This window comes from Diabrotica undecimpunctata, chromosome 10 (assembly GCF_040954645.1).
Source record: "Diabrotica undecimpunctata isolate CICGRU chromosome 10, icDiaUnde3, whole genome shotgun sequence".
NCBI lineage: Eukaryota > Metazoa > Arthropoda > Insecta > Coleoptera > Chrysomelidae > Diabrotica > Diabrotica undecimpunctata.
This window is the reverse complement of record NC_092812.1, coordinates 11862505-11889851: the sequence shown is the minus strand read 5'-3', so window position 1 is coordinate 11889851 and position 27347 is coordinate 11862505. Positions and strand designations below refer to the sequence as shown.

The 27347-nt window shown below is 31.4% G+C and overlaps 1 protein-coding gene across 2 annotated transcripts in view; it reads left to right on the top strand.

Annotated features, from left to right (window-relative positions):
- Positions 1–1465: 1465 nt before the first annotated feature.
- The window catches only part of LOC140451582 (lysine-specific demethylase 5-like), a 94683-nt gene continuing 68801 nt past the window's right edge, over positions 1466–27347 (top strand). Inside the window, exons 1-4 of one of the 2 annotated variants that reach the window (XM_072545419.1) lie at positions 1466–2287; positions 13674–13751; positions 13821–13959; positions 27015–27169. In XM_072545419.1, coding sequence (XP_072401520.1) covers positions 1859–2287; positions 13674–13751; positions 13821–13959; positions 27015–27169 — 801 coding nt within the window. In that variant the 5' untranslated portion in view covers positions 1466–1858. The remainder of the gene's footprint in view (positions 2288–13673; positions 13752–13820; positions 13960–27014; positions 27170–27347) is intronic. The other variant, XM_072545417.1, reaches the window with a different exon arrangement.

Here is a 27347-nt window from a genome sequence, read left to right as displayed (position 1 = left end):
TACAGTATGTGCTCAACAAATTCTTTTTCTTCATCGTCACTGAACGTGGTTGAAAAACGTCCCAAAATTTTCGCGTGCCCTTTGGCTCTTTTGTTTACGTCTTTTGCTCTTCGTCTTAACGTCGCTTGGGGGACATTGAAGAGTTTGCTTGCTTTTAACCATCACATTCTACCACTTTTTACAGCCTCAATAGCGTTCTGCATTGCTGCTTCATCCCACGATTATCTAATTATGTTCTCTCGCGTTTACCCATAGTAGTACAAAAAAGGAAAGCTAAAGTAAATAGAGAAGTATTTTCAGATTTGATTTTTATGATCTCAGTTTAGTTTTTTTTAATTGTGGATATATTTTTATGTTATTGTCAATATTGTGTAAAAGTAACTACTGCTTCTGAAGATGTTTCATATAAAATACTCCGTTTAAAATAAATAGGTAGTATAATTTTGAACTTAAAATATGGATTTAATTACTTTTTCTGAAAGTCTATTGTCTATTTCAATAAAATAACATTTAATTGCAACAAAACTGAATTAATTCAAAATATTTTTTAAATCATGACGGCTTTCATTCTTCGCAGGTGTAATAAGTAAAAAAATCTAATTTTTTCTGTTAATAATGGAAGATTAATACTCAAGTGATACCAAAATACTTCTAACCCAATGCGTTTCCAATATGATTTACAAAAGCTTTTAAACCTTTTATTGTATTGAATAGAATAATAGGTTTTATTAAATTTTTCAAAGAAGTGGTTTTTTGAATTGCTACACTTTTTATATAGGTGTGCTATATAAATTATACAACATACAACACATGTCATAGTATAAATTAATTAGAACCTCCGAATGTGACGTCATGTAAATAGAAAACAAAATTAGCTATGTTCCGTGCTATGTTCCTTTCTTGTTAAAATATTGTACTAGAGCGTTTTGTAACTGCGCAGTGAACATACGTTTCTGTGTATATATGTGTTCCATGAAAATAAACCATCTTTGTTGTGAACGCTTTGTTGCCTAAGTTTCGATTACCGAAAATCGGTTAATTTTAGGGAAAATGGAAAAATTACTATAGAAACTAATACCATGTGAGAAAATCAACAAATGTTTTATTTCTTGTAGTTGAACTAAATTTTTTCTTTGATAAATACTGATTGACATTGAATTTAAAACAACTAATACATTAAATTAGGTTGACAGTTTTCTTATTATTTCTCTTATATGTTTTATTCTCTTTATTATTATAAAATATAATAAAATTAAGGTATAACAGATAACTAGTTTTGAAATTATTAAACTTTAAAGTTGTTTTAAAGAAGAATAATAAACAGTACAAAATGTTTCTAATAAATATATTTCTAATAATATAAGATACCTTCATTGAAATAAAAAATCAGAGGCAAATTTCTTGTAGATCGGTAAGCCTAAGGATAAAAAGATAACAGCGGCATCACTGTCTTGAGAATCGATAGCTGTTGGGGGTAGTAGGCTGCTTCTTGTAGTTGAATTTCGTATTTCGTGTAGTTCCGTGATAGAAGGTAGTAATGGAGGTGATCACTAGTTCAAATAAACATAATGTATACAGTGAAATATTTTTATACAATTCTTCTGCAAGTACAACAGCTAAATAATTTGTGAAGGACATTTAGTGCAAACAATAATTATCAAAACCTTTAGACATACAACAAAAATACTTCATTCCGGAAAGAAAGGGTCTTACCCAAATGGTCATTACATTTTTATGTAAAAATCACATATGTACCTTGTTATGCTTGTAAAAAACATTTAATCAGACACGAAAAAATTTAAATAAAAGAAAAATTCAAGCCAAGTTGATGAATAATAGTTAAACTAACAGTTTCAACATGAGTGATAAAGGGGATAAATCATCCACTAGCAGTAACAGTCCAACCAAAACAAGGAGTGCTGCAAGTAGTGCCCGGAGTAGTCCAAATACAAGAAACGGTCCAAATAATACTAGGAATAGTCCAAATAATACTAGGAATAGTCCAAATATATCTAAAAGTGTTCCCAGTACTTCTAGAAATAGTCCAAATACATCTAAGAATGGTCAAAGTGTTTCCCGGACTGGTCTGAACACATCCAGATCTGTTTCAAACAGTTCCTCGGCTAGTTATAGCCAACAAAAAGAAGAAACTTTTGTATTTGAAGAGCCTCCAGAAGCTATAGTACTTAGACCAACAAGAGAAGAGTTTGAGGATCCTCTTGCCTTTATTGCTACAATAAGACCCCGAGCGGAAATTTATGGAATATGTAAAATAATACCACCAGAGGTAAGTAAAGCTTTTTATTTTAAAAAATATTAAATTGATTATCCAATGCTGAAATTCAGATATTCCACTTGCATATAATCCTTTATTTTATATTCATTTACACTATATGGCAAGTGAACCTGAAAAATATGCTTGAAATGTTAAAAATTAAGGACACATATTTATTTACTTTACTATTATTGGACACATTTTACATTACTTATATAATTCCGAAAATTTTAAGATCAGATGTATACATCACAAAATATTAAACTATATTCTTAGTCCTTAATTTTTATGGTTTTACATATTTACTTTTTTGAATTATTATGAAATTTTTTGCATTAATCCCTATTTGCTAATATTGCCAATTTTTTGGTTTTCCTCTGTTTTTTGCTTATATTATGTCCACACTCAGCAACTCTTTATAATAGATAATTCATTCCAACCTGGAACATGTCAAACTACACATTCTCATTTTGACTTCACATTATTTAGACTTCTTCTAATCAGTTCGTTTTTATTCTCATTTTTGCAACACAAAAATTGTTCTTTTCACTTTTATATAAAAGTTATTTATTGTATAAACATTGTATATGAGATAGTATAAGGCTGTCTTATATAATTAACCTTTCAGTTACATTGAAACTTGTATGTTGTTACAGTATACCACTAGTTTCAATTTCATTCAAGATTGTTTCACCCCATATATTCTTGACTGACTTTACCTACAACTCAGGTTGAGTCTTCACTGCATCCTCTATACTCCTTCATTTTCTACAATCTTGCGTTTCCATTTCTTATTGTTGTATACCAATCCTAGATAAATCAGCCTTATTATCATCCTTTCATATTTTTCTGGGACAGCTTACTGATCTTCCACCATCTGGTCTCTCAAAAACTCTGTGTTTAGCACTCTGTCTTCCTTTGATCTTACCACATGACCTGCTTACCTTGCCTGGTTAGCTTTTATATGTCTGACGAGTTCTGTTTTCAGTACCATACAGAGTCACCAATTTAGCATTACGGTGCCTTCTCCACTCTCCTGTCAATTCATCTCTTTGAGGTTCAAATATCATTCTGATAACCTATTTATTTCCTACTGATGTAGAGTCCATGTGTAACAACTGGGTGAACACTTAATTGACATATACAGTCTTGATTTAGATTTTCCTTTTAGAAGCTTAGATCTTAATAATGATAATAGGGAGTATAATGCTCTATTCCTGCATTTATCCTTACTGAAACCTCCTTTTTAATATAGTTCACTAATAACCACATATATTTCACTAATTACCAAAAATAAATAGATATATTTTTGATATTTCACTACTTTACAGACTCTGTAGGGTCCTGACAGTCCCAATATTATTTTTGGGTGGGTTATTTTTGCCCCAGTTGTATATTATCGTAAGAAAAACATAGTTGAACAGAAAACCTTACAGATATAATAATAACATTCTTATTATATTCCAAACTGATAGTAATAAAAAAAATCTACTTTTCACTGCTACATTACAAAAATAATATCATTCTTCCTATAAAAATATAACCCATATTTTATATAGTATGGACCAAAATAAAATTTACATAGAAGTATGTAAAAATATAACTTGCATATGTCATGGAGTAAAAAAATACTATGTAGATGTTTTGTCTTTTCTATTTTTCTCTTTATGCAGGTTGCACACTGTTTGCCAACTTCTATGATAAAATAAATGACCACCTACAGCACCCAATTGCTTGCTTTTTTTGAAGGTCTTCCGGAAGTTCTTTGTTTGCATGTTTTTTTTGTTAGTTTTTACCATATTCATCTATAAATTCCTTGTTTTTTCTGTTCATCTCATTATGTATTATTCATATCAATACCTCAGTTCGATTGAGTAACAATTACTGAAATTTTTACCTATTCCCCTACTTAGTGACTTTAAAATCATAAATATCTGGAGTGCAAATTTCATTCACATTGTAGGGAATCCCAGTTATTTTTGCTGATTTGAGTGTACTTGCTCATTGTGCAGGGATCATATTATATTGGACCACCACTTTTAACACGCTTTTTCTCTTTTTCTATGGTGGCATGCATACATATAATCACCTTCATTTTGTTTGTGACCTTTCTCTCAAAATGTATGTGCAATTGTCTTGATTTTGTTGACATGCATCACATAGAACAGGTACAAATAAACAAAAAAGTTATATATAAATAGTTATCAGAGTAGAAAATGACATGTTCTCTTTTGCATGCTTCCATTTTCAAAAAAAATATTGCAATTCCTTCCTCGGTTTTATGTCAAACATGGTAAAATCGTAACTAGATAGTCTCCGTTTATAATAGAAACTACTAATTTCGCTACAATGAGTAGTAAGAACGGATTGAAGATCGAAACACAACATTTGAACGTTTTCGGCTGATTGTAGATTTTGAATCTGTTCTTGTTGGCTTAAATATTTGTTACTTAAATACGCTTCATATCTGCTGCTCAGTTCATTTTTCTGTTCATCATTTCCATTTATGTAACTAGTACACCAGTTGCTTTGGTCTTTTTTAGAAATGTGAAAAGCAATGTTCGTCTCTGCATTTAATATTTTTGAATACATAGAAATTTTGGCAACCTGTTTATTATTTACAGTGCAATTTTCCACATAAAGGCAATACATAGTAGAAATGTTCAGACTTCCATCTAGATATTCTTTGTTTGTTCAATCTCAGCAGTAATCTGATTTCTTCCTCGGAAATTAATTGATGTGGTCTCTTATTCTTTGAAGTACTTCTTCTTTGATCCTTTTTTGTTACCTATGTCTTTCCCGTTGATCTGTTAATAAACAGCTTTGTTTATCTTTCTTTTAGTTTTTTTAGTAGTTTTGATCATTTTTTCTATTAGTACATTACCATCAGTATCCAGAGGTGGTCTTGATGATTTTTCCAACAATTTCAAATATTCTTCAGTGCACATTTATTAATTTAAATAATAATTTATAACAAAACAGAACAGTAAAACTGCAAAAAAGTAGGGTTATGTTTTTATGTTGCATGAAAAATTTCTTACCACCCCATTTTCTGGTTCTTGTCAAATGCAGATGCAAATAATGCACCACGGGACTCAAAAGGTTTTTTATTTATATTATTTAATTTAAATTCACTCATTTTTAGAGAAAGATCTAACAACTAAGTACCGCGTGTCACATTGAAAGAATAATCATTCTTGTTCAATAATCAATACTGTAACCAAGTCAAGTTGTTGAACTTTGGAACTAAAACATTTATAAATTTAGAGTTATTACATAAATTGATTGCGCCATCTACAAATTAAAAGGCTAATTACGACTTATTTCAGTATTGAAATTGGTAGACATGTATTAGAAATGTCATGCTTGCAATAACTCAAATTGGAATTTTTTTGACTTGTGCTATTGAACTGAGGTACCATGAAATGGAGTCAGATTGATCAATATTAACTTTATTTTTTTATTTTTCAAACATCACAAGGGTGATCAATCTTAGACCTGTGAATGGGGTGAGATTGATCATGATTTTATAGCATGAAACAGTAGTGCTTTTAAATAGAATATGATTAATTTCAAGCCTGGCTAATTCAGTCAAAAGGTTTTTTGAATTTTTACAAAGGGAATTTTTAAGAACTAACAATGTAATTCAGAACATTATAAAGAAAAAGAAAATTGGATTAAACATGCTTTTATATTAATTTCTCTGTGAAAATGATGCAGTAGTAAAGCAACTACTTCCTTGAAGGGAACAGTGGATATGTCATTTTCGATTATTTTAAAAATCTTCCTCGATCCTGCTAATTTAAGGCATTGAACTTCGATTTCTTCTCCTTCTAAAACTTATTTTACCTCACAGACAGCGGAATTCCGTCTTTTTCCGAGAACCAGATAAAAATTTCACCAGCAGGAATCTTTGCTATGTGATGTTTTCTGATGTAGGAAAAAGTATTCAACCTCCCTCATCTTTGTTAATATCAAGATCATTGTTACTGTCATCTAATTCAAGATTTTCGTTTGCATCGTTTTGTTTCATTTGTCACTGGACTCCTCAAATGGTTTAGGTACTGTAACACTTCGACCTGGTTCAGCTGCTAACAGTTTTCTTTTACGTCGAGATTTTTGAGAACCGGAATTGTACCTCAAGTCTTTCAAAAAGTTAGCAAGAGAGCATCTAAGTTCGACTTGATCAATAGCATCTTATGGTAGCTTTTTCAAAACTCGATTGGGTTTGAATGGTGCAATGCCACATGCGTCAAAGCCAGAAAGTCAATTTCGTTTTATAGCACGTTTCTCTCTGTCTTGATTTTTAGGTGGTACTTTATTCATGTTTTCAAGTGTTTGCTTTAACAGCTTAGAAAATTCATTTTTCGAAATGTCAGAGGTTTATTTTGCATTTTCCATGATTTAAAGTTTTTCTCTAACCTTCTTTTAGGGGTCTGAAGAATGGCTGATGAATATTAGTAGAGTTAAATGGCAAGCATGCAAATATTATATCATCGATGCTAGGTTGTCCACTAGTATCACCTTTTTTCCATCAAGTCACCTAGCATGTGGTAAGAAACAGTGACATACCATTTATTGAATGTTGACATATCAATCCAACAATGTGACGTTCGATTGTATCGTGTCCCTGGTGAGCAACATGGCTGTTCGCAGCATGGGCTGCCCTTGGGACCATTTTCTGTCCAAGTATCCCATAAATTTTCTGACTTGTATATGACATAAGGTGGCAGAAGTATACCTGGATATTTAGTACCTCTTCGGTAGATGCACAATTTTTTTCCGGGCTCATCTGAGACGTTGAACTCATCATAGTTAAAAATATTTTCAACAGGAACATTTTCAATTGTTTGTTTCAAATTATCAAAGTATTTTTTAAACAGTTCCGGAGATACTTATGATTCTAGGCTTTTTTTTATATTAGTTGTTAATCTTTTACCAGCAATACCTAGATTTCTCTTCAACAAGCTATTTACCCAGTCAATTCCAGAGATATTCTCCTTAAATCTAGGTACACATATACTTTTTTTTGTCCAAAAAACTTTTGCAAACATTCTCAAATCCATTGCGCTTAGTGGATATCCCCAATCGGCACATGTTAAAATACTTTTAATAATGTAAATTTCTTCTTCATATGTAAAGGCCCACCTGTTATCTTAATCTTCCTTCTATGGTACTGTGTCCTTTAACCCATTTCAGGATGATGATATTACCATCCGAAGCTTGAATTAGTGACTCGTGATTACTAACCCTGATATTACATGTGGTCTATTCAAGGTTAGTAACCCTTGTCTGCTATCTGTGCAGATTGTTATAGTTTTCCCGGCTCTACCTTTTTGGGTTATCTTGCAGCTATGGAGATAAGAACCAGTTCTGTTTGAACTATACTGGCATTTTTGCCATTGACATTGAGCCGTTGGGTGATGGTTGGGAATGTGGTTTTATCAAACGCTTCCTCAATGTCTATAAATATACCTAGGGTGGATTCTTTATTATCCAGCGATCATTCAATTCTTCCCACTACTTGATGCAGTGCAGAATCGGTAGATCTTCCCAAAGTATATGCATGCTGATTTGGGTAAAGTGGGTTATGAACCAGAACTTCATCCCTTATGTACCTCTCGAATGGCTTTTCCATCGTTTTCAAGAGAAACAATGTTAGGCTAGTTCGTTGGAAAGCCTTTGGTAGGGTGTTGTAAATTATACCTAGTTTTAGTATGAAGACCACGCATACATCTCTCTACTTCCTAGGAATATATCTCAGAGCCAAAGAGGCTCTAAATATTCCTACACGGTGCGGTAGAAGGATATCCAGTCCCCATCGCAGTAGGGCTGGATATATGCTGTCATGCCCTGGTGATTTGTAAGGGGTAAAGTACAATATGACCCATCTTACCTTTTCCTCATTCATCATTGTTCTGGCAAGATGTCAGTCGTTCAGTGAGGGTATGATTGTTTCTTCCGTCCAGTTTGGTGCTGTTAAGGCGGCAGAACCATGGAAGTGTGTTTTCATCAGGATCTCAGCACTTCCGCAAAGGTTAGAATTTTTGCTTCCATCTTCCTTCTTTAGTATGCCGATGTGGGTCCTTTGAGAGCGCTTTTTGTAGCTTGTAAGCCTGCGGGAAATCTTCGATTTCCAGACAGAAGGTTCTCCAAACAGGTTCTCTTTGTGTTTGTCTGTAGACTTTCTTAAACTCTCTGAGGTTTGATTGAATATAATCAAATCAAAATCAAATCAACACATTCCTGAGACCAGAAATGAATTCTGCCTTCAGAGCAAAAAAATCTAGATCTGGATGAATATTTGCCCATCTTAATGCTCAAGATAAAAAATTAGTATATGCATAGTTGGTTCTGTGAAGAGGTACATGCAGACAAAACGGCTCAAGTACAAGACTGTAGAATTAATTATGCCATAAAACATGTTTGCATTTTTAATTAATAGATAGATAGATAGAATTTATTTGTCTAGAAATTTATACAATGTATACAACATTACACAAATGTATCTGACTAGTCAAAAAAAAATATTATATGCGATACAAATGTATACACACATTAAAAGTTTAGTACTATAAAAATTACATAAAAAAAAATAATACACGACAAGACATACATTAAAAATTTTAAAATTCTTTAATACTGTAAAAAGCATGGCTAACTAGAAATGTTTTTAGATTTTGTTCAAAGCATTTAATAGTGCCAAAATTCATCTTATGTGTCACCAACATGTCACTGGACTTATTAAAACATTTGATCCCAATGTAGCTAGGAGCATCCTGTGCGACTCCCAAGCAGGAAAAAGGCTGATGTATGTTATCCTTTAGGCGTGTATTATGTGGATGTAGATCAGCGTTCCTACTTTCTACAGAAAGTAGAATCCGGATACAAAATGAATTAACGGAAACAATAGATGTGAAAAAGGGACTACGCCAGGGAGACGCTCTATCATGCATCTTGTTCAACATCGTGCTCGAGAAAATACTGAGGGACACAACAGTCAATACACGAGGAACAATCATTAATAAAAGCGTGCAAATACTAGCATTTGCAGATGATGTTGACATAATCGCAAGATCAAGAAGAGAAATGATAGAGGCATACAACCAAATAGAACGAGCTGCACAAAATAGTGGTCTTAAAATCAATCAGACCAAAACAAAATATATGCAGGTAAGAAAAAACGCAGAAATAAGGCAGCCACAAAATATAACAATAGGAGAATACAACATAGAGGAGGTAAAAAACTTTATATACTTGGGATCCCTAGTCACGTCTGATAATAACGTTACGGAGGAAGTGAAGAGGCGAATATTTATTGCAAATAAATGTTACCATGGCTTAATTAGACACCTAAGATCAGATAACGTCGCAAGAAAGACAAAATGCCAAATATATAAAACCCTAATAAGACCGGTACTCACATATGGCTCAGAAACCTGGACACTTACTAAAAGAGAGGAAACGTTGTTAGCCACCTTCGAAAGAAAAATCTTGCGACACATATACAAGGGCACAAAAGAAAACGGAATATGGCGAAGACGATACAACTCTGAACTATACAAAATATACCAGGATCCGGATATTATAACATTCATCAAAATAGGACGGCTGCGTTGGATAGGACATGTAGAAAGAATGGAAGAAGGCGAAATACCAAACAAAATATTCAAACAGACGCCAGTAGGAAAAAGAACAAGAGGAAGACCGAAACTGAGATACTTAGAACAAATAGAAAATGATATAACAACCTTAAAAATAAAAAACTGGAGAAAAAAGCACGAAACAGATCGGAATGGAGAAGAATCCTAGAACAGGCCAAGACCCAAAAAGGGTTGTCGAGCCAGTGATGATGATGAAGATCAGCGTTCCTAAGGAATGTTTGCTCATGTTTTTTTATATACATTATTAGCTGTAAAATATATAGGCTAGGAAGAGTTAAGATATTAGCTTTTATAAATAGTGGCTTACATGTTGTAGTTGGTGATACTTTAAACATAGTTTGTAGTATTTTTTTTGAGATATAAAAGCTCTATTCATATATGGAGATGAGCCCCAAAATATTAAGCAGTACTGAAGGACTGACCAAGCCATAGTACATTAGCTTTAATATATGGAAGGATACAGTATCCCTTATATTTCTAATTACATAACAACAACTACTTGGTGTCAAGGTTACTTTATCTATGTGATCTTCCCAACTTAGCGTTGAATCTAGCATCAGTCCTAAAAATTGTATTACTTCAGCATTTTGAACTGACTTGTGATCAATACATAGATAAGGATCATAGTCAGGGGCTATATTCTTTGGAAAAATCTCATGAAACTGGTTTTGTTATATTTAATTTCAGGCCGTTGTCTTTGCAATACTTAATAAATTCCTGAGATGCTGTATTGCCCTTGCTAACAAGCTGATCAAACTGATGATGTAATATAATGAAGTTCATATAATCTGCATATTCAATAATTTGATTAGGAGTTGTGCAAACTTGGTTGATATTGTTGATAAAAACAATAAAGAAGAGAGGACCAAGAACTGAACCTTGTGGTACAAGCACAGAAGACTTTATTGGGTCTGATAGTGTACCATCTAATATTATTGTTTGCAAACGATTTCACAGAATGCCAGTTCAAACAACTTTGCAATCTGGCTGGGTATACAAATCAAACGATAATTCTCAATATTACTTACAGAACCTTTATTTTTAAAAATTGGAAATTCCTTTATATTGGGTAATTGGCCTGTCGTAAAAGATTCATTGATTAAATGTGACAAGGGTTCACATTTATGTGACCGACAACATATCTTATAACCTTACCAATTCATTAATTGATTTCATCTAAACCTTCAGCATGTTTAGATGTGGTGTTACTTATAAGTGACAGTACTTCTGCAGGTGTAGCTGGAGAAAGAAAGAAAGTCTTGGAAAGTTGATCAATTTTCATGAGATAATCGTCGGTCATGCAATGAGAGAATACCAAGTTGGGTTTCAATTTAATCATAATTTACTTGATTTAATTCAAAAAGGTATACCCTGTTTATATGCTACAAATTTCAAGAACTTGTGTTGAACTGTCTCGATTTTTGATAATAAATATTATAGGATGAAGACCTAAGAACAATATTATAGATGAGGTTTAACTAAAGAACAATATAATAATTTGATCGCTTCAATATTCTGAAAGCCTCTAGTGTATATTTTTATAAAGCGAAGCATTTGTAAAGACTTGGAAATTATTGACATAATATAATGCTATTCAAATACAAGTTTAAAGTCTAAATTAATTCCCAGATCACGAATTTCGGTAACCCAGTCGACAAGAATGTTCTGTCTATTATAATTATAGGACTAGGGCCATGGTATTCAACACACACCACTCACTCAACTGATCAAACTGACACTCAACTCTGACAAAGATTGTGTTGAAAATTAACACAATCTTCTGTGTTATTGATAATTGTGTAAAACTTTAGATCGTCCGCAAAAGATCGTGAACTGTGCTGGAAGCAGTGGCGTATATCATTGATGAATATGTTATATAACAGTGTCTCCAAATGAGAACCCTGGGGTACTACTGAATGAACCTTAATCTCACTGGAAACAAAATCCCTGATATGCATCATCTGAACTCTGTCAATCAAGTATGTTCTCAGCCATCTAAGAAGTGGCCCGTCAACACCCATTTTTTTAAGTTTAACTATTAAAATATTATGGTTGACCCAATCAAAAGCCTTGGAGAAATCAGTTTATAGTGCATGTACGCTACAGCCCCTCTCCATGGCCTTCCTCAGGAGTCCACAAACACTAGTATATTACATTCAGTTGATCTGCTATTCCGAAATCCAAATTGTTGGTCTACTAGCTGTTTTTCAAGTGAAGCTTAAGATAGTCACATACAAAAAATTCAAATATCTTGTGGAATCAAAATGTAGTGGATATAAATGTATGATATGAATTGTGAGAAGAGTTGTATTCAAGTTTGTAAAATATTTTACCTCTGTCAATGAAAGATATAAAATTTGTCACTGGTAGTGGAAAAACATTCCTAAGCATTGTAACAATGATTAACTTAGAGCCGAAAGTAGATCTAGCCGATCAAAAATCCATTGTATATGAGTTGAAAAAGAGATCGGCCAAGTGGTAGAAAAAATATTCTGTAGGTAGACAATGGCAGCAGTTGTAAATATAATGTGAATAATATAGGATGAGACGACCAGAAAGAAAAATGATTTTATTGACGCATTTGCATATTTAGCTAAAGAAATGGATAAATCTGTTAAAAATTAACAAAAAAACATGCAAACAAAGAACTTCCGGAAGACCTTCAAAAACAAGCGAGCAATTGGGTGCTGTAGGTGGTCATTTGTCCATTATAGAGGTTGGAAGACAGTGTGCAACCTACACAAAGAGAAAAATAGAAAGGACAAAACAGCTATGTAGTATGTGTAATATACCCCTTTACAAATTTTTTTATACTCCATGACATATGTGAGTTATATTTTTATAACACCCCTATGTAAATTTTATTTTGACCCTTACCATATATGGGTTATATTTTTATAAGTAGAATGTTATTATTTTTGTAATGTAGCAATGAAACTAGCAAGATTGTTACATTGTTGCAAGATTTTGAACATACGTTTTTCATTTCTCGTATTTCATTTTCATCACCTTCAGAATCTGAACTGTGATGTCCAATGTTAATAATTATAGTAAATCTTGCAATCTGCTCATACTAATTCAATAGCATGAAAATATTGGTTTGACAGTGGCAATGTAAGCACTTCGTGTCCATGTTCATGTATCAATTCATCTACAATATATATATATATATATATATATATATATATATATATATATATATATATATTTTCTTGTCGATTCGTCTTGGCCAATTGTAACAATTCTGATTTTAACTGATGTTTATCAAAATTAACATTGTATTTCTGCACCCAATCTATAATGTCTGAATTTAACCATTAGTGGAAGGTTGTTTATTCATGATTTCACTAGGGTAGGGTGCGTTGTTCATGAAAATCAAAGATAGGTGTTCTAAATTAGAAAGTAATTGTGTACTTATCCATTAAGTAAATATTGTACTATTCATTTCACCGTGATAATCTGCAGTCAAGGATTTGGAACAAAATAAAAAAGTGGCGTCTGAAATAAAACCTTTTACTCAACCGGCATGAACCACAATAAATCTTTTTCCATCATAACCACCTGGTTTATGTACACTTCTACTATTGTCATCCTGCCACGGCATCATTTTATTTCCCCTAGAAAAAATCTGTGTTTTCACTTGTTTGCATAAATGACTGTCGTTGCATAAAGAACAATAATACTACTGTAATAAAATAATGTAACTAAAATTGTATTTTAATTATATGTTACAGGACTGGACACCACCATTTGCTGTTGATGTTGATAAACTTACATTCACTCCCAGAGTGCAACGACTAAACGAACTTGAGGTGAGAATCAGTTCCTTCAATTTTTACAAAACCTTTTTATTGCTTTTAACTAAATTCATCTGTTTGTAGGCAATAACCAGAGTCAATTTTAATTTCTTAGACCAAATAGCCAAATTTTGGGATCTACAAGGATCTTTGTTTAGATTTCCTATGGTGGAAAATAGGCCTTTGGATTTATATAACTTACATCGTATTGTGCAGCAGTTGGGTAAGCCAAACTAAAAAACTGTAGTATTTGGTTATGTACACATAGTTCCATTAATTTAAATCTTTCATCGCATGGTTCTCAAGATGCAATTCTGTCTGATTACATTCAAATTCATTAGCAGAATGCAGCATTACAGAATATGAGATAACTAATAGGTTAAATTGTCTTAAGTTAAATTGCCTTTATTTAATTTATTTCTCATATGAGAACTCTACATGTGTTCTACATTTTCCAAAATTTTTGGTTTACATGAATCTAAAGATTTAACCACTATATTTAATGGGAATAAACCACCATTTTAATTATAAATGCTTTATATTTGACGCTCGATTTCCTGAAATATGTCCTGAAATGACGCTCAGAAATATTTCTATAAGTACAAAATTAAACAAATTATTTTGTTTTGTTACTGTTAATAAATACCTTATTTTAAATTGTAAAAAATTAGAATGAATCACATGTTATCATTATTTCTGCTGACATATATTCTTAAGCTAAAGTTGATTTCATGTAAGCAGTTGAACTATCCTCCAGTACAATTTTTTAAATGGGACACCCTATATATTTTTTCAAATTTGTATTCGTCTCATAATTCTTATTCTTATAGTATTGGGTTTTGCATTACTCTACAGAGTATTTAACAAGTTATGACCATTTTTATTTCGAAATCCCTATGAAATCAACACCACGTATATAAAGAAGTAATGCATAAACAATTATTTTTATTTTATATAATAAAGTAAACAATATATTGTAGTTTTTAAATTAAGTTTAATTGAAATCATTGACAAAAATTTGTATACAGGATGAACTACAAAACAAAATTACGATTTTCTCAATTTTATTAAATGAAACACCCTATATTTTATTTTTTTGGAAATATTGTATTTATGATACTCTTTCATCTTTATATAGCATTCCCTATACCTAAACTCATACTTTCCGAGATATTTTTAATTTTCTTCAAACGGACATACTGGTGAACAGAAATCTCGTGAAACGGGCGGAGCTTCTAGTGCGCAGAGAGAGAAAGTATTCGGCCAGAAAAGGATGGAATTTACCCGAACATTACAATCATTGCATGGCTTGATAATCACTCGGTAGATATTAAAAATTTTACAAATTTGTCAATATGTGGATGATTACAGTAATATTCGGTATTTTTAGTTTGATATCTGAAAAAATGAGTTTCAAGTAATTTACATGACTAAAAGGATAAGGAAATGATTTTTGGTGAGGTATGATATACAGTGTGTCCCAAAAAATTGTATACAAATGAAGAAAAGTTGGTCTTAAGTTTTACAAAAAAAAACTATTCTTGATAAAAAGCTCAGCTTAGAAGAAAAACAAAAATAATGCTTTGATTAAAATATAATATTTACCAAACAATAGATAATTATGACATGTTTTTCTTATAACTTTTTTATTAGTTTTTATTATATCATATTTTAAATAACATTGATTTATTTATTTTATTAATGAAATTTTAAATATACTTAGTAATTATTTAGTTTAGCATGCCATACTGTATGTTATATAAAATAAATTAGATTTTTTTACCCATGGAGTGTTAGAAATCCTCGGTATCTGATTCTTCATCATTAGAAAAATCCCATTCCGAATCACTGTCTCTTAAAGTTATGACAAATTTTTCCATATTATTTTCCATTGTTGCTAGCTGAACCAAAAATTCTTCCTCATATTTTTTTGCATGGTTGCAAATCGGCTTTGCCACTCAGTAGTAGGAAAAGTGGCAAAGAATTGTTCGCATAAGTCTTTTACATTATTGATAATTATTGTAATATTTTTTGATGCTACATACGGTTTTAAGCTGGCCCAGACCAGCTCAATTGGATTAACAATTAATTATACTACAACACTTTGTGGAGGAAGATTGGGTATTAATTTGTTTTCGAACCACTTACAATAATTTTCAAAAGATAAATCGTCGTGATAGTCGCCTGTTTTAGTACCAGATTTGAAAATTATGGCAGCTCCTTAAACAAATCCACACTTACCACCAGCATGTACAATAATCAAACGATTTCCTTTTGATGTTGATTGCTTAATACCTTCATTAGAATCATCACTCCAACTTTTGCGTGTGGTATGTGTTGAGTGAATGTGTTTCATCCATATACATTATAGGGCGACCTTCTCGATATTTATTAACAGCTCTTAAGTAGTGTATACGAAGCTTCTGAATGTCATATCTTTCCATTAGAAGTCTTCGATTCGTTTTTGTTTTCCTCCAGCGGAAGCCAATGTCTTATAATTAATCTTAAAGATTCTCGACTAGAGTACCTTAGCAGACCTTGATAGCCTACAGCATCTCTGAATTTAGACAGAATATTTTTTAGCTTAGGTACTTCTGCATCGCTTATATGCATATTTTGAATAATACGCCTTAACACCCCTTTGCCAACGTCGGTTGTCAATAGTTTGCTCCTTTTTTTATTCTTTTATAATATGTTTTCTTGGAGAGGAGAACGAGGAGCACTGCCCTGCAAGTACATTTATTCCATTAGTGCTAGCATATATAATTTGCTATGGATATCATATAAACTAAATAAATAGGTACTTACTCCAGTCGTCAGAGACGAAAATGCCACTGAACCTCTAAAAATCATATGAACAAGCTGAATTTTGCTGAGATTGTTAATTTTGGGACCCCAAAAAAGATGTTATAAGTTCTGGTTTATTCTACAGTACAAAAAGTGGTAAAGTTTTTTGCATCTTTTTTTTGTGTCCCAAAATTGACATTCTCAGTATAATGCAGTTTGTTCGTATGATTTTTAGAGATCAAATCTCTTGACTACTGGACTAAGCAGTTACGTATCTAAATTTAATCGGATCACTAGTAATGTAATAAAACGTCAGTTATGAAAAATGTGGCGTTTCAAAACTTAAAAATGCATTTAAAGTTAGGGGTTAGATAAAGGTATTTTTTCTACTTTCTATAAGACATATTCAATTATTCAATTGTCGTTTGTTCAACTGAGACTCTGTGAATTGTACTTTCGGAAACGCCTGTCGCTGTGGCCACACGCTTTTTTATGCAATAATGAGGTATTGTAACACCTTCTTTAGCTTCCTTTTTCATAAAGGCTAACACATTAGCAATTATTTCTCGACTTTGACTATTAACAGCCCGTCCGTATAATTTGCTCTTAAACTCCATGCTATAATATTAAATAACACTAATTTAGGTATATCTACTTTTTTTATATCACAATTATTTCCTTACCTTTACAGTTTTTAATATTAACAGAGTTCTGAAAAGAACTTTTACAGAAAATGGGCAAAACAAAATACAACACAACACAAATACAAAACGTAAAATTACACTAAAATTAAATTTAAATACCGCGAGTAAAAGAAACAATGCAGCAGTGTAAAAATATCCTGCTCCTCACTGCATAACGTTTACTGTACGAATGGCTTTGCTAGACCCCCACTTTCAAATTTGTTTCTGCGCGGTGACTTTTTAATTTCACAAGATATCTGTTTATCTCTACATTTAATTTTTCAAAGTAGAAATAAGTTTTGAGTATTGAGTGATAAATATAACAAAATTACTTTTATTCAATAAGTAACTAACAAAAAATATAAACCATAACAATATGCAATGAGTGTATCAATAAATGTAATATTATGGAAATATCCTATTTCCTTAATGAAACACAAGATTCCTAAAATTCCTACAAGATAATATGTTTTGTATAATAACATAACAAGGGTATTTTTTTTCAATAAATAACTGAAAAAAAAAACAGAAAGCAAGACAATATACAATTGATGTAACAATTTTTAGATTGTTTATATCAACAGTATTCTAAGCCAAGAATTTTTAATAAAACATTCCTAACTGCCGATTGTGACGCCCAGTTATTAATAAGTAAAAGGCCATTTGTGCCAGTTACAAAGGTAAAAAAGTAGGCTTTGAAAAAATGACAGTTTTCATATTATCAAACCGTAAACGGTGGGCTTTGAAAATAACAGTTTGGATATTATCTTTTTAATTGGTCTGTGTGGCTTGTCTTTATTGTTCAAAATGAATTTTTCTGTAGAAGAGTTAACAGATATGATCTGGGTATTAGGAGAAAGTTCCAGAAATTGTTTACTTGCATCTAGAATATATCATGAGCGATATCCTGAACGAAGGAAGCCAAACGCAAAAGCTTTTAAAAAATTAATGGATCGTTTTGTTCGCACTAGGTCAGTTGTATATGAAAAAAATGAGAGAACCAAAACTCTAAGTGAAGAAAAGTAATATGATTTACTGATAGCTACTACTGAAGATCCCTACATCAGCACTCGTGAAATTTCACGTCAACATGACATTAGTCAAACTTCGACGGCAAAAATGCACGCAGATTAGCTTTTTGCAATGGTCTCCGCAGCAAGTGCAAAGAGACCGATTTTTTTCTTCGAGTATGTGCTTTTTGGAGATGTTAACACTCATAGTCAAACTAGGTGGTCTATAAATGTTTGAGGTGGTATTGTTGGCGATTTCACATTTTTTTGACGGTCGTGTGAATGGTGCCATATATGTGGATTTTCTAAATAATCATTTCCCAATAGTACTGCAAAATGTACCATTTAATATTTGACAACGAATGTGGTTTTTACACGACGGTGCTTCAGTTCACCACACTGCTCCTATTCACAATCATCTAAATAATAACTTTCCTGAGAGGTAGATAGGCAGAGGAGAACCAACTGTTTGACCACCGCGATCACCGGAATTCTCAAAAATTGATTTGAATTGAAATTTTTCATGTGAGGCTATATAAAAGACTTTGTATACCAGAAGTCTTCAACAATGCCAGATGATATGAAAAATAGAATAAGAGAAGCTTTTAATAAAACTGACTTACAAATGTTATGAAATGTGGCTCGGTCATTTGAATATCGGTTACAAACTTGTATGAAGGTGGACATTTTGAACATTTACTTTAGACCTATTTCCTTAATATCATATTAATTGTTACATTCATTACATATTATGGTTTAAATTTTTAGTTAGTTACTGAATAAAAATAATTATCACTTAATACTCAATACTTATTTCTACTTACAAAAATTGAATGTATTCCCGAAATTTCAAGAAAACTAAAAATATATCGGAAAATGATGAGTTAAGGTATAGGTAATGCTATATAAAAATGAAAGAGTATCATAAATACAATATTTCTAAAAAATAAAATACAGAGTGATCCATTTAAAAAAATTAAGAAAATCGTAGTTTCGTTTTGTAGTTCAACCTGTATACAAATTTTAGTCAATTATTTCAATTAAACTTAATTTAAAAACTACAATTTATTGTTTACCTTATATAAAATAAATAATTGTTTATTCATGACTTCTTTATATACATGGTGTTGATTTAATATGGATTTCGAAATAAAAATGGTCATAACTTTAAATACTCTGTATAGTAATGCAAAGCCCAATATTATGAAAACAAGAGTTATGAGAGGAATATAAATATGAAAAAATATATACTGTGTCCCATTTAAAAAATTGTATGTTTGATATACCACGTAGTTATTAATCACCCTGTAGAATTCCACATATTTTCCAAGTATGGAGAATATCATTGCCTACATTTTTTCTAAAAAAATTTTTGGTTATCTTGTACCACAATGGAATTATTGACCGATGTCGCACTAAAAACTCACCCTGTATATGATAAAGACAGCCCTATATTTCGGCTATCAAAATAAATACAGATTTGTTTTTCACAGTCATACAGATTTAAGGTTTACATTTTTTAAGGTACTCAACTGAAATTTTAATTTTAAACGCGGCTACTGCGAATCCACAAACAGTGTAAATTTTCAATATTTTGCTTCGAGTTAGAGATATCGGAAAAAGTTATTTGGAAAAGTTGTTTTAAATATTATTTTAACCCCACATACCAAATTTCATGACAAAATTTGCACTTTTAGTTTTTTCATTATTTTGGTCGATATTTGATAAACTAGTGTGTCATGGAAAAAAAAATCTGTACAATATGGTCAATTAATAGTGTAATTCACGTAATTTAAATTCTTCAGTAAAGTAGGTAACACCTACACAAAGGAATAATTTTTTATTAAACATAAAAAATATAAACATATAAAAAATAATAATTTTCATAGCACAAATGACAATTTATCAAATGTAATCTCATTCGCTCCATTTATTCGCATACATTTTTTAATTATTTTACGATTATGTCTGGATATTCGTCTAAGTTCTGGGATGCTGATTTCTTGGCAGGGTTGTCTTATTTTTAACACAAAATTCAATTCGATTTCTAGGCCTTGTTTTATAAATTTTATTTTTTATTACTCCCCAAAAATAAAAAAACGGGTGTGCCAGTCCAGTGGGACTGTCGGTAGAAGTTATACTTCTATACACGTATTCGTCGTTACAAATTTATATGGGAGTCAATCTGCACAATCATTATATACGTAATGCTATAGGTAAGAGAGCGCAGAAGGAGAAAAATAATTAGGTATACAGGTATATGGTGCATCGTTTGCTGTATATAAACATTTGACCTGTAATAGCAGTATAATAAGTAAATGAAGGATTGAATCAATATTTTCATGAAAATATATATTTTTAATTTCATATATGTATAAAAGGAGTTGAATGCAAAAAAATTTTTTACACGTACTCTGCAGTAAAATTCATTGTTAATTTTAGTATTAATATAAAAATACAATACAATACACTGCCACATAATTCAATATTATAATACAATACAAATTAAAATGCAATATTCATAAGTATTTAAAAATGACAATATACATAACTTACGCATGTTTAATTTATCATGATACTAATATTAATAACAAAATAATAATATTAATAAATATTAAATATGTTTACAAAAGGAACATTTTTATTCTCGAGGGAGAAAGAGAGAGAAAATATATCTTTTGTCTCTCTCTTACCTATATCGTACATATGTAATGATTTTGCCGATTCACTCAATATATACGAATACACACAAATGTCCAACGTCTAACGCGCATATAGAAGTATAACTTCAAAAAATGTGTGTGTATATATATTAATATATATATATATATATATATATATATATATGTTCGGAAAGATTTCCGCGGTTAGTACAATTAAACTTAGAGCTAAGATTAATACTATTATCAAAATTAATATTAAACTCACCAGTCTTCCGGGTTGAACCGCGTCGATATCCATTTTGCCGAGCTTTCGACATCCTCTCTGATGTCTTCTTCAGGGCTTCCGAGGTCTCAGTCTCCCGAGACCCCAGACACTACTACACTCACTAGTCACTTCTAGTTCACTACTACGACTGGGGCCAGGGGACGGTTCTCTTATTATATATATATATATATATATATATATATATATATATATATATATATATATATATATATATATATAATATTATACAAAAGGAACATTTTTATTCCCGATAGAGAAAGAGAGAGAAAATATATATTCTGTCTCTCTCTTACTCATATCTTACATGTGTAATGATTTCACCGATTTACTCCCGTGCAAATTTCGAACGTCGACCGCGCGTATAGAAGTATAACTTCAAAAATCCAGTAATGTAATATCAAGGGATCTCGGAGGACAGGGTTCAAAGGACTGTTTCTTGCTATCCCGCGCATGGGAAATATTTTTAGTTTAACCATTGACGAACAATCATTTAATTGTAGATGGATGCACCATCTAGCTGAAAATACATATCCTGTCCTACATTGAGAGGAAGATCTTCTATAGCATCCCATAATTCCCCATCGAAAAAGTGAACTAGGCGACCAACATTTACTGATTCATTAAAGAAAAAAGGACCTATTATTTGGTCTACCACAGCAGACATTAACTTTCTGGGAATATTGATCTTTACAATTTATAACCCAGTGGGGATTATCTTTGACCCAGTATCTACAATTTTGAGATGATACAATCCCATTAGTGATGAATGTAGCCTCATCGGTAAACATAATCTTATACAGAAAATGCCTGTCATTAAAAAAATTCCCTTGAGCCCAATAACAATAATCTAATCTTATGTTCTCATCACCTTCTTTTAATGTATGTAAGAACTTCTCTTCTACTACAAGCAAAATCTCCAAACAATCGGATTAACTGAAAGTTAATGTGACTGACATTAATGATTTGATACATGTCAAATTATTTATATGACACACTATTTATCGAATATAAAAATAATTTTTTGTAGGTATTGACCAAAATAATGAAAAACTAAAGTGCTAATTTTGTCATGAAGTTTGGTATGTGAGGTTAGAATAATATTTTGAACAACTTTTGTAAATCACTTTTTCCGATATCTCGAAAATGTCGAAAATTTGCCCGGTTTATGGATTCGCAGTAGGTCGTGTTTACAATTTAAATTTTAGTTGAGTATCTTATCTAAAAATGTGAACGTTCAACCTGTATAACTACGCAAAACTTCAAATTTGTATTTATTTTGATAGCCGAAATATAGGACACTGTATATATATATATATATATATATTTTAAATTAAACTATTACAAGAATTTTTCTATTTCCGAGTATTAAAACAAAATAATTTGTTTAACAATTTCCGAGGTGAAAATCTAAATATCAAATATAGAGTATTTTTCACTAAAATTGTGACTTATTTAACCATAAGTACTAACGATTTGTTTAAATGTGCAAACAAGCGACCTGCGTCCAACATTGGGTATAGCGCATTGGGTATAACAAGAAGCATTTTTTTTATATTTTTAAAACTTACTCAATTACATACCCCTCCTGCCTGATATGCGATGCATTGGTTTTTGGGCTTATAGGCGCTGGCCTGGAATTATTTCTTCATGCGGTTCTGGCTTAGGACTGTGAAAGGTATTACCAAAGATCATTTGACTTCCAGGTGGCGACTGACTGGATTCTGATTAAGTTCATCTTGATTAAGATCCAGATTAAGACAATAATAATTCCAGACCATAGCCGATAAACCTGAAAGCCAATGTATCGTTATAAAAGACGGGCAGTAAAAACCTACACTCCTTCCGATACTAAGTATATCTGAAAATCACTGAAAAATTTATCTGATCCGGTTGCTTTCCTATTCTTTGATAGTTGTATAGCTCTTTCCATTTCGTCGAAGGTTATGTTTGGACCATTCGATATATTTTAGATTTGTATTTCTGTTCTTTCGTCATCAAACTGTTTCTCAATTTATTCCCTCCACCTCTCCAGTTTGTCTTGTTGATTGACTATGATATTTCCTTTGTTTATCAAGTAAACTACTTGCAGTTGACCTATATGGTATAATTATTTCTTGCGCCTTTTTGCACATATTAAAAGTGTCAAATCACCCATTATAAATCTCCCATGGACTAGTAGAGTAGAATCTTATATTAATTTAATTATATATCAAATTCGCATGACTTTAGAATTTTCTTAAGAAGTAAATTTGTTACTATTTATTGGGATTTTTTATTCCTTTTAAATTTAAATGAATGGGGGAAATTTAGAGGCAAATATAGTTTTGGGAAATCTTTAGGAACACAAACTTAAACTAATGTGATTTATAAGAAGATAGGGAGGAGAAAACTCGCTGCAATGTTAAAGGAGAAATGGTCCAAGGAAATAAGATTTTCCTAGTAACACTTACTCCTACAGGCAAACTTTGGTCGGATTTATTACAATTATGCCCTTTCGGATAATTTTGATTGCAATAATGTTTTTGAAGGACCAATAAAAGAGATTAATCCCATAAAATCATGCTCTACAAAAACCTAAGAACTAAAAAGTTCACCAACAACTCAAATATTAAGGAGTCACCAATACTGCCAAAGGTTTTAAAAAGACTTTATCAACAACCACTTCCTATAAGCGTGGCGAAGAAAGAAAGATCAGCATAGCTGAAACTATGCAAGAACCTTACCATACCGGAGGAGTATCATACCATACAAGACAGTTCAGATAATGAAGATTAGTTAGACAATTAAAAGAGCTAAGTCAATTATTTCGTTCGCCAACTTATCCAATTCTCGATTTTGCTACTGACAAAACGCAACAACTTACAATTTGCTAAAACTATAATTGTTTAATTAAGTTTTTAATCAAAACCGTAATGTATTGATTTTAAGTATTATTATGTGATTCTTAGTTACATTTTGTAAAAATAAAAAACAAAAAAAAAATCATAGTTTTATATTATCGATATCCTTATCTAAAACCTTTAATTGCGGTTATCTCAAAATAACTAATTTGATACTTGTCAGGTTTTGACAGTAAGCGGGCGATTTATATATATATATATATATATATATATATATATATATATATATATATATATATATATATATATATATATATATATATATATATATAATATATTAAAGGATCCGCCGATTACACGCCGTATTCCCCTTCTCCTTCACCAATCCTCCTGGCCCAAGGCATGTTCCTCCTCCAAACAGCGTCGAAGTCTACCTCTTTTTCTTCTTCCAGGGGGCTTCTATCTGTGGAAGCCAAGTTTTTGAGGCCAACGTTCGTCAGGCATTCTCAATAGGTGTCCAAACCATTTTAAACCTCTTCTTTCTATTCTGTCAATGACCGTTTCTGTAGCATTCATGTTATTTCTTATAGATTTGTTGGTCTTCCTTTCCAGCCTTGATGTTCTAGCACTTCTTCTCAAATAATCCGTTTCAACTGCCAACAATCTTCTGTTCAGGTCTGCATTAATTGTCCATACTTCAGAGCCATAACAAAGATCTGATTCAACCATGGTTTGCCCTATTCTTTTTTTGTTCCTTTTGGAAATGTTGCGATCCCACTATAAGGAGTTCACACACCCTACAATTTTACGTCTCTGATTAATTCGGTGTTTAATTTCGGTTTCTAGTGCAAAATTAAATCTGGCAATTCGGTGTTCATGGGAAAGCGGTTCATCGGTTATCTTTTACAATTATTGCTGCTATTTTTTTCACATAATTTGTTATGTCTTTCTCATGTTTGTTTCCTTATTGCTTAGCCCTCCTGTTCTGATCTTCTACCTTTTGGTATCCAGCTTATTACCACTCTTTAGGAGTTTGTTTATGTCTGTTAAATATGTGAATATACCACATTATTTACCGAATTTTCCTTCTAATTTTTTGGTTTCCGTCTCATGTTTGTCATTATCTTCCTTTCTGTTTTTTTTTCTTGGCTTCTTGTCAGTTTGTTTCATTGGTCTTGTACTTGTCTACCTTTGTAAGTAGCTCATCAATCTAATTATCTTTTTTCGATTAATTGTAGCGGTAATTTAATTTTTAGTCTTCTTCTTTTTGTTTGTTTTACTCTTTTTCTTACGCTTTTGATCTTTTTGATGAAGTTCGTTTCGAATGTAACTATTAAAATTGACTTGAACCACCGATTTATTTATTTCGTCTTTTTGCCGTCTATAAATTTATTCACTTCATGATAGAAATTTAATTTTTATGTATTAAAATTATTCTCTTCTCTTTCTACTTCCATTTACTGAAAATACCTAATTTGTTCTACATATATTATATTTCTTACTTACCTACTGTGTGTGCGAGAGAAAGAATATGGCTTGGAAGCAGGTCCGATAGCCTCAGATTTCTATTTTTTAGCATGATCTATTAGTTTTTTATATCTATCATTGTTTCATTTAAATGGCAATATTTATTTCTTTCAAATAGTCAATCAGTAATTTAATTATTCTCATATCATGGACTTAGTAAATACTCTATACTAATTGGAAGGTACTTGTTCTTGTTGTTGACTGTAATATAATTGGTCTATACAGGGTGTGGCAAATAGACGGCCAATTAGAAATATCTCGAGAAAAAAATGCATAAAGGTAATTTATTTGAAAACTGCAAGAGATAGGTATAGAAAATACTAATACAGATTGATTGTGAAAAACATATTTTTTTCAAAATAATGAATCATATATAGGGTGTCCAATTTGAAAAAAAGGAGATATGCAAAAATTTAGGATGCCGGTTTCATGCCAATTTTGACAGCACCCAAAAAAAAGGCAACTTTACACTGTAAACGATAATGCTGTATCTGGTTAATAAGTTTATTAGGAATTTAAACTTATATTCAAATTACATCAGGGGATATTAAACTTTATATACATGGTACAAAAGTGTAATTTTCATATAAAAACCGTTCAAATTCAAAAAAATCAAAAACGGTTTACAATAGATATAGGGAAGTATTAACAAAAATGTTAAGAATAACGTAAATATTTCTAGAAATTGAAAAATATACAGAGTGTCCCATTAAAAAAAACGAAGTTATAGGAATAAGTTAAGATAAGTTCCGGTATAACCGGAAGTAGCAAATGGATGAAAATATTTTCAATAAATAGTAGCAAATAGATGAAAATATTTTCAATAAATAGGTCACTCTTCAAAACCCCTTCATTCCAATTTTCATGATTCAGTTACCTTTAGTTCTCGAGATATTTCTAATTGGCCGTTTATCTGCCGCACCCTGTATATCTTTCGTTAATTTTGCATTCCAGGAAAATATTATTCAGATCTCTAATATAAACATCATAAAAGCAAACTGGTGAATTCACTATTCCTAATTTATGCAGATGTGCTGCATATTTCCCTGTTGACTTTTTAATATCACATTAATAGAAATATCTCGCTTTGGTAGGTTATATTTAAATATATATTCAGGTGACGAAGGGAGTTGTTGATGCAAAGAAAAATATAAATTACCTACTGTCATAATTTTATTTTTATTTAATGTCATTCTGCATTTCTTAAAAATCTTGTTCTATAGTTCAATCGTATTAAAGTTTTTCTGTAGTTGCTTTCCATTTTCTTCCATATTGACAGGTCAGATGCGAATACTCCTTAAAAGTAAAATTCGTTTAATTTTTATTTCGGTTATTTTAAGAACACCTTTTGTCTTGAAAGTTAACACTTTAAGCTAAAAAATCACCTCAAGTGTATCTTGAATATTATCTAGTGGTGCTTGAGTACCATGTGAAGGGGAAATGGGAACGAAGAAGTTACGTATTTGTCTCGTTTGCTTTAAGGTGGATTTGAAAATGTAATTAAAGAAAGAAAGTGGAAAGAAGTAGCAGACTCGATGGGTTTCCAAAAAAAGGGTGTTGGAGCTACACTGAAAATGCACTATGAAAGACTTCTGTACCCATATGATTTATTTAAATCTGGCAAGACATTTGAGGGGGTGAGTAAAATTTTAGTTTAGTTAGTATCTAGTAAGTTTTCTAAATTAAGCATTTCATTTCAAACCATAGTTATTATTTTAAATTATACCTTGAATTTTCTAACCTTTGTTACACATGTTTATAGCTACTGGATATAATTAACATTTTTTAATATTCGGGCATATTGGTAACTTTTAA